Here is a 9,374-nt window from a genome sequence, read left to right as displayed (position 1 = left end):
GTGGTACACACCCATAGTCCCAGCTACTACTTGGGAGGCTGAGTGAGGAAAGGTCATTTGAGCCCATGAGGTTGAGACTGCAGTGAGCTCTGATGGCACCACTGCACTCCAGGCTGGGTGACAGAGTGAGATCCTGCCTCAAAACAAATACCCTAGTAGAAGTGGCCAAAAAAAAAAAAAAAAAAAAGAAAGAAAAGAAAAGAAAGAGAAAATAAAAGAAATAGCAGAGACTGGGTAATTTAGAAGGAAGAAAAATTTAGCCTGCACAACATGGTGAAAACCCATCCCTACAAAAAATGCAAAGATTAGCAGGGCATGGTGATGCATGCCTATGGTCCTAGCTACTCAAGAGACTGAGGTGGGAAAATTACCTGAGCCCAGGAGGCTGAGGCTGCAGTGAGCTGTGATTGTGCCACTACATTACAGCCTGGGTGACACAGTAAGACCTTGTCTTAATAAATAAATAAAAATAATTTTCTTATTTCTCACAGTTCTGGAGGCTGCAAAAAACATCAGACAAATCCCAACATAAGAATATGCTACAAGATATCTGATCAGTTTTCCTCAAAATTGTCAAGGACTGCCAGGCACTGTGGCTCACACCTGTAATCCCAGCACTTTGGGAGGCAGAGGCGGGTGGATCGCTTGAGTTCGGGAGTTTAAGACCAGCCTGATCAACATGGTGAAACCCCATCTCTAATAAAATACAAATATTAGCGAGGCTTGTTGGTGGGCGCCTGTAGTCCCAGCTGCTCAGGAGGCTAAGGCAGGAGAATCTCTTGAATCTGGGAAGCAGAGGTTGCAGTCAGCCGAGATGGTGCCACTGCACTCTAGCCTGGGTGACAGAGCAAGATTCTGTCAAAAACAAAACAAAACAAAAAGGCAAGGTCACCAAAAATAAGCTTAAGATACTAAAAAAATAAATTTAAGAAATTGTCGCAGCCAACTCCTTGCACTCTCCCCTCCGGTCTTCTTTCCGCCACCTTTCCGCACCGCCGCAATGGTGCACATGAATGTCCTGGCTGATGCTCTCAAGAGCATCAACAATGCCGAAAAGAACAGGCAAACGCCAGGTGCTTATTAGGCCTTGCTCCAAAGTCATCGTCCGGTTTCTCACTGTGATGATGAAGCATGGTTACACTGGTGAATTTGAAATCACTGATGATCACAGAGCTGGGAAAATTGTTGTGAACCTCACAGGCAGGCTAAACAAGTGTGGAATGATCAGCCCCAGATTTGATGTGCAACTCAAAGATCTGGAAAAATGGCAGAATAATCTGCTTCCATCCCACCAGTTTGGTTTCATTGTACTGACAACCTCAGCTGGCATCATAGACCATGAAGAAACAAGATGAAAACACACCGGAGGGAAAATCCTGGGATTCTTTTTCTAGGGATGTAATACATATATTTACAAATAAAATGCCTCATGGACAAGAAATTGTCACAGCCAAAAGGAGCCTAAGGAAACATGATAACTAAATGTAAGGTAGTATCCTGGATGGAATCCTGGAACAGAGAGGGCATTTAGGTAAAAATGAAGGAAATTTGAATAATGAATAAGTTATATAACTAATATATAACTAATACGTAATAATGTTACATATAATATGTTATAACTAATAAGTTATAACAAGTTAATGTTAATGTATCAATGTTAGGTCATTAGTTGTAACAATGTAAGAGGTTAGTAATAAGGGAAACTGTGTGTGTGTGTATGTGGTACATGGGAACTCTACCATTTGCTCAATTTTTATGTGTATTTAAAACCTAAAATAGTCTAAAAATAAAATAGTCTAAAAATAAATCCTAAAAATAGTCTATTAATAGTAAACAAGTAAGGAGAGCAATGGAGTATAACCGCCTGAACAAAAGAAATCCATAAATTCATACTGATAGTGAATAAATAAACAAGTAGGGTTCTGCTCTATAGCAGCATCTGGATTGACAAATGTGGAAGACTTGAAGGAGGCGGGAAAAAAAAAATCCCAACATTTATGGAATCTGAATCATAAGGTAAAGTTTGATTAGGAGCAGGATATTTGCTTAGTCTCAAAGTATAACCTCACAGATTGATTGCTTATTAGTTAGTTTTTGTTTTTTTTTTTGAGATGGAGTCTCGCTCTTGTTCGCTCTTGTCACCCAGGCTGGAGTACAATGGCATGATCTCGGCTCACTGCAACCTCCACCTTCAAGTGATTCTCTTGCCTCAGCCTCCCAAGTAGCTGGGATTATAGGTGCCCGCCACCATGCTCGGCTAATTTTTGTATTTTTAGTACAGATGGGGTTTCACCATGTTGGCCAGGCTAGTCTCGAACTCCTGACCTCAGGTGATCCGCCCACCTCAGCCTCCCAAAGTGCTGAGATCACAGTCGTGAGCCACCGTGCCCGGCTGCTTATTAGTTTTAAGGGGGAAAATATGCCATGGAGAAACAGGGCAATACCTTGATGGGGTGACAAAGATTAATATTATTTTATAATGAGCATAGTGTGCCTGCGGATGTAACACACTGAGAACGCCACAACCTCAGGTAAATGTGGCTGTTTCAAAGGAGGATGCATGACTTTAATTATGAGAAGACAAAGGTCATAGTACAAATCTGTATTTGAGATAGATTTCTTTCTAAGATGGGTTGCTTTGGTGAACTCCCTTGATCACAAGGCTGTTAAATAATCAAATGTAGATATTCCAGACTGTAACTTTAACAACAAATGAAATTGTTAACACGTTGGAGATGGAAAAAGGTACATATCCATAGAAATAATTACTTAAATATGAAGAGATTATCAGTTTTCCTTGCAAGGACCTGAAATTATGGGGGATGGGGAACCAGTGGAGGAAGGACGGGTTGGAGAGGTGGTGGGAAGAGAAAAGAAGCCCTCAGCTGAGGACTGCCGGTTGTTTGATTTGTATTTATTTTTAATGTAACAAACACTTACATAACGCTTATTCTTACCAGGAGCTCGCTGTCCTACGTGCTTTGCATATATTGACTCTTAATGGGAAAGCTCAGTGATCGGTCTGTATTTCCTAAAACAAAACAGCGACATGACACTAAGCGATTTTGCTCATAAGTATTTTTATCTGTTATTGGGGACCTGCGCCGCAGTAATTCTTTTCTTCCACAGAAAAGCATGAACCTAAAATTACGTCAGGTGGTCTTTCGTAGAAACGGCCAGAATCCAAATTTGTGATACCACCTGTGGAGTTCCGTTGGAAAAGTCAGCTGGCTCTTTGTCTTCTAGAAAGCCCTAAGAAGCATGCACTGAGAGCCGGTTACACATCTATTTCAGGCGCCAGGTTCTCATACTCCCTTTTCCTTCGGGGGCGAACGCCAGAGGAGGTCGCTGCTTTCTTTTAACTAAAGTTGGTGTTTTTCGATAACTTCCCTTCTCCAGGTCTAGGAACTAATTCCGGTCTGCTTTAGTTGCCAAATTAGTGCGTTTATCACGCCATGGATTCTGGGAGACCTAGTCTCCGCGCCGTGAGGTTTACGGAGCCGGTGTGAACGTCAGACTTCAATTCCCACAATGCCTGACGCAAAAGCCTAGTTTTGGCCTGGGTAACCGAGAGGTGGTCGCCATCTTGCGTACGGAGGTGCCGTTTGTTTCCGCGATTCTGAGAGCTGGGGTTTTAGTTCTTCCAGACCTGGGCTTTAGGGCTGTGTCTCCGCTTTTCTTTCACCTTCACAGAGGTTCGTGGCTTCACAAGAAGAAGGTTTTATTGGGAGGTAAAGGTCAATGCGTAGGGGTAGAGTAAGGTGAGTAGACACCCCGTTTTAGAAGTGAGGGTGGGGTGGTGGTGGCGTTTTTCGCTTTCACTTCTTGACCCTTTAGGTTAGCTGTAAACGTAGAAGCAAGCTCAGTGTGAACTTTTGCGCCTCAGAGACCTCCAGAATTCTTGGACAGGACCTGAGCATGTCTCCATTGGCACAAAAAAGCTGGGTGACGCACTTCTGCCTGGGCCGCTCACTGGAAGTCTGGAGTCGTGGAGCTCGGATAGTGTATAGGCCACGCTCCGTTAACGCAACCCGGTTGCTCTTCTTCGGGACTTTTCTGACACATTTCGAATGGGGAAATGAGAAACCGAGAGGAGGCCTGTTGGCGTTCTCCGCAGTTGTCCTCCTCCAGCTCTGTGGCCTACTTCCATCATTCTCTAGTTCGCCTTTTTGTCCATTTCTTTTTCTCTCGTGTTAGGAACATCAGAGAGTGGCACAATGAAGAATTGGGTGGAATAGGCCTCTGGGCTGTACTTTTAGGTCCCTAAGGTGTTTCAATTTTTTTCTTTTCCCCCGAGAGGGGGTCTCGCTCTGTTGCCAGGCCGGAGTGCAGTGGAGCCATCTCGGCTTACCACGACCTCCCCCCCCCCCCCCCCCCCCCCCTCCCCCCCCCGCCGCCGCCCCGGGCTCCAGCGGTCCTCCCACCTCAGCCTCCCGAGTAGGTGGGACCACAGGTGCGCGCCCCCATGCCCAGCTAATTTATTGTATTTTTGTTAAGAGACGGAGTTAGGCCGTGTTGCCAGACTGGTCTCGACCTCCTAAGCAGCAATCCGCCCGCCTCAGCCTCCCAAGTGCTGGCATTACAGGCTTGAGCCACTCTGCCAGGTCTAAAGGGAAGCAAATTTTGTCTTCATGATAGACTATTCGGAAAAGATGAACGCTTTGAACTTTGGGAGTTGCCAGATTTCTTTATTAAACGAATTTCCGTTATCGTCATTGCAACTTATCTCTTCCTTCCTTTTAAATTAACGCACTACACCCATTTGGGAACCTCTTTTACACTAACTACTCACAGTAAAGGGCCTCCACAGACTGGCATTTCAGTTAATCTAACATTTGGATGCTAAGGAGATTGGTTGTCTGAGGTTTGGGAGGGAATTGGAGCTATTTACTCTCCAAAACACAGTGATTTTAAGTAAGGAAATGCTTAGGATGCAGTGTGTCAGCCAGTTTGAGTATGTGTTAATTTGGTGTTGGCAGTTTCACTCTCCTTTTAAATACACAATTGTGTGTCTATATCATAAAAGTATATATTACTGACTCAACTTTTCAGACGTACTTAAATCTTTTAGGTCCTCCAAATTCAGAAATGGATCGTTTAAAGTTGAGATCTGTCTATCTGTATATATTTTTTAAAGGATATTCAATGAGATCCCTCCCATAAACCACCCTGTTATGACTGTACTTAAATAGTAAGTGGTTATAAAATTGATTCTGGTATTTTGGGAAATTGTTACCATTAAATATATCACAAATTTAAATGTCTAATTTCTTGTTTTTGAAGAAATTTTTATTTAAGTTTTTAATATATTAGCTAGTAATTGTATGATTTATTTATTTCTCAGATGTCTTATGGTGAAATTGAAGGTAAATTCTTGGGACCTAGAGAAGAAGTAACGAGTGAACCACGCTGTAAAAAATTGAAGTCAACTACAGAGACATATGTTTTTCACAATCATAGTAATGCCGATTTTCACAGAATCCAAGAGAAAACTGGAAATGATTGGGTCCCTGTGACCGTCATTGATGTCAGAGGACAAAGTTATTTGCAGGAGAACAAAACTGAAACTACAGATTTACATAGACCTTTACATGATGAGATGCCTGGTAATCGACCAGATGTTATTGAATCCATTGATTCACAGGTTTTACAGGAAGTACGTCCTCCATTAGTATCCACAGACGATGAGATATATAGCACAAGTAAAGCATTTATAGGACCCATTTACAAACCCCCTGAGAAAAAGAAACGTAATGAAGGGAGGAATGAGGCAGACGCTCTAAATGGTATAAATGGCAGAGGAGGACAAAAAGAGAAACAGAAATTTAACTCTGAAAAATCAGAGATAGACAATGAATTATTCCAGTTTTACAAAGAAATTGAAGAGCTTGAAAAGGAAAAAGATGATTTTGAGAACAATTGTAAAGAATCTGAACCTTCTCAGGAACAGTTGATTCCATTTTATCAAGGCCATAATAATGGTCTCTTAAAACCTGACGAAGAAAAGAAAGATCTTAGTAATAATGTTTTTCCATCACATTGTGATTATCAACAGAATTTGGGGAATGAGACAGGCAAATATCCCTGTAATGGACAAATAATACCTACATTTTGTGACACTTCATTTACTTCTTTCAGGCCTGAATGGCAGGCAGTGCATCCTTTTATAGTGCCCCATGGTCCCCCTCTTCCCAGTTTGAACTATCATTTAAATATTCAAAGATTCAGTGCTCCACGAAATCTACCATCAAATATTTTCCAAGCGCAAGATGACTCTGAGATACAAAATGGATATTATGTAAATAATTGTCATGTTAACTGGAATTGTATGACTTTTGATCAGAGCAATGAATATACTGACTGTAGTGAGAATAGGAGTAGTGTTCATCCCTCTGGAAATGGCTGCAGTATGCAAGATGAGTATGTGAGTAATGGTTTCTGTGAAGTCAGAGAAAGATACTGGAAAGATCCTGGCATGGACAAGCATAATGGAACAGACAGGTTTGTGAACCAGCAGTTTCAAGAGGAAAAGTTAAATAAATTGCAGAAGTTACTTATTCTTTTAAGAGGTCTGCCTGGTTCTGGGAAAACAACATTGTCTCGGTGAGTAGAGGATACCAACTGAATACTTGGTAATTCATTATTTAAAAATTATAAATGATACTTGTCGCCGGCTGCAGTGACTCATGCATGTAATCCCAACACTTGTGAGGCCAAGGTGGGCTGGTCACTTGAGCTCAGAAGTTTGAGACCAGCCTGGGCAACATAGTAAGAGCCTGTCTCTAAAAAATAAAATAAAAATGTTAAAACTATAAATGATATTTGTAATCAGTGACAAATGCTTTCATGTTTCTAGTAGAAGAAAATCTTTAATTTGCTATATTTGAGAATAGCATCTGACAGTGTAACTATTTAAAAATCTTTTCTGATAGAAGAAAGGAGAATTGGCATATATGTTTATATTTAGATTCTGCTAAGGGCTTTAAAAATAGATAACACTTTGTATAATTATGACAGTGATGAAAGCCAATGCTACTTGAGGACTGTCCTGGCCTGCCCTTTTGAGTCAGCTGTTCAAGAAAAGTTGGACTCAGTGTTAGAAAATTTGGGTTTTTCAAGTTCAGCTGGAGGTGAGAAAAGAAAGAGAAAATTTGGGTATTGACTCAGTTATTTCACTTTTTCACCTTGGGCAAGTTTTACTCTGTTAATGGAATAAATGATACTTAATTTTTCTGAAATTATTTTGGGAATCAAATGAGACAACCCAAGGAAAGGAATTTTGAATGTGTTGAGCACTGTGCCATGTTCATACCACTGATTGGCGGAAGGAACTCTGTTTTGATTTCTTAAAATTCAGGAGTTTGAAGTGAGCAGTATCTGAATTGGTATTAGAACTGGTGATGGTTTATTGTATTACAAGATATTTCAAATTCCTTTTTTTTTTGTTTACATTTTAAAACTATTGACGCACTTGAATATATTTATGCAATTGTGAAAAAATCGTGTAAAGTAAGCAGTACAAATTTTCTGCAGTTTATATAAGATGATTCAAGATTTGTGCCAGACAAGGGGAAAAAGAAAATTTTCTGGTATCTTTGGGTGAGGATGGAGAAGTCCAAGAAACCATTTTGCAAATGTTTTATATTTACTAACAAGACAATCTAAACAACCTAACTAAACTTTTTTTTCAGAGAAAAGACTAAAGATTTAATTTGTGATATTTCAAGCTAGATTATAAGCGGTGATTATAAACGGTGAATGAATTAGTTCATTCCAAAGTTAAATTTTGGTCTTTGTATTTTGATTCCTTTTATGCTAGTGAGGATTTTGTAGAGAAGATAAAATTTCACCTCTATAATAATAGAAGTTAGGAGTGAGGTCTCACAAACATGGGCAGTCTTCTAGATTTAGGATATACTATCAGAGAAAATAAATAATTGAAATTTGGAAATTGGATAAAAGAGTCCGCTAGTTGGGACCACTTGACTAAGAGGAGGTATAGAAGAAACCTAAGGAAGAAAAGTTAGACTTGAGACAACATATTGGAGTATGTTGAAACTAAAGGTGAATAAAGTAGTGGAAATTCAATAGAATTTAAAGGAGACATTGTAGTGGGAGATGATAGAGGTGATTAGATATAATATGTATACTTATTTGAAGAATAGACATATAAGAATGGAAGTTATATGTAGCACCAACAAGTACTATTTGTATTGTGATTCACAATTTACAGTGTTTCCATACATTAAAATCTTGTGAGATGGGTTGTTTTTTCATTTTATAGAAGGAGCAGAGGCTAAAAGAAGTTGAGGTTAAGTGATTTAGAAGTTACAAAAGCTAGCAAGAGATCAAACTAGGAATAAAATGATAGTATGTTTTTTCCCTTGCCTTCACTTTAATGCTTAATGGATATGTCGTCTTATACATGACTCCTGACTTCAAGGAGCCTGGTCTGTAACTCTTTAGGTCAACACTTTTTGAGTGAAGTGGTTTTGGTTATTTGGAATTAGATGTAAAGTCACATACTCTTTGGTGAGGAATGGCTTCATGTAGGAGTTCACATTCAAAACAAGCTTTGACAAAATAATAGAGTGAAAATTGATAGATCAGAATTGAGCTGATTTGGAGGACCAAATTAAAAGACCGGCTGGGCGCGATGGCTCACACCTGAAATCCCAGCACTTTGGGAGGCCAAGGCAGGCAGATTCCTTGAGCCCAGGAATTCAAGACCAGCCTGGATAACCTGGGTATCCCAGCTACTTGGAAGGCTGAGCCCCAGAGGCTACAGTGAGCCATGATCGCGCCATTGCAATCTAGCCTGGGTGACAGATTGAGACCCTGTCTCAAAAACAAGAAAAAAAAATTAGTAATGTTTACATTTGGTATGTGGTAATGAGTGTAGGCTGTTGGATAAAATTCAGATTCTTTGGAGGTAATGTTCAAGTCCTCTTCTTATTTAATTTAGTCCTTGCCCACATCTCAATCAGCATGTCTCTAACATGGTAAGTATTCAAGATGTCTGATGATGATTCTGAGAGAGACAGTAGGCCATAATAGCCTTGGCCATAGCCTTAGCCCATAGGGTGTTTATGGGTAGGATAGCCCAATAAAGATGTCACTTTTTTTCCTAATTGATTTATAAATTCAGTGAAACTTTAACCAAAATCCCAAAGGAGTTTTTGTATGAATTTGAGAAGCCAATAAAGTTTGTTTGGTATGTAACTATAACAAGGACAGTTTGAAAAAAAATGAGACTTATCCCACCAGCTATCAAAATATACTTAGAAACTACTATAATCAAAACTTTGCAATAATTAGCAAAATAACAAGTAGATAAAATTAGAGAACCCAGAAACAGATTAGGTGTGGTGGCT

At 39.9% G+C, this 9,374-nt stretch overlaps 1 protein-coding gene and 1 pseudogene across 5 annotated transcripts in view; both read left to right on the top strand.

The window, feature by feature from the left end:
• Window positions 1-907: 907 nt before the first annotated feature.
• LOC108582770 lies at window positions 908-1,437 on the top strand (annotated as a pseudogene).
• Window positions 1,438-2,506: 1,069 nt separating this feature from the next.
• N4BP2L2 (NEDD4 binding protein 2 like 2) overlaps window positions 2,507-9,374 on the top strand; it is a 96,490-nt gene continuing 89,622 nt past the window's right edge. For 2 of the 5 annotated variants that reach the window (XM_003913741.5, XM_017951080.3), the window contains exons 1-2: window positions 3,071-3,761; window positions 5,345-6,603. In XM_003913741.5, the coding sequence (XP_003913790.2) occupies window positions 5,345-6,603 (1,259 nt within the window). In that variant the 5' untranslated portion in view covers window positions 3,071-3,761. Of the gene's footprint in view, window positions 2,532-3,064; window positions 3,762-5,344; window positions 6,604-9,374 lie in introns of those variants that run through there. The other 3 variants (XM_017951079.2, XM_031655703.1, XM_021929378.2) reach the window with 3 other exon arrangements.

Source organism: Papio anubis, chromosome 15 (assembly GCF_008728515.1).
Source record: "Papio anubis isolate 15944 chromosome 15, Panubis1.0, whole genome shotgun sequence".
Taxonomy (NCBI): domain Eukaryota; kingdom Metazoa; phylum Chordata; class Mammalia; order Primates; family Cercopithecidae; genus Papio; species Papio anubis.
The sequence above is the reverse complement of the archived record's forward strand: the minus strand, read 5'-3'. Positions and strand labels throughout refer to the sequence as shown.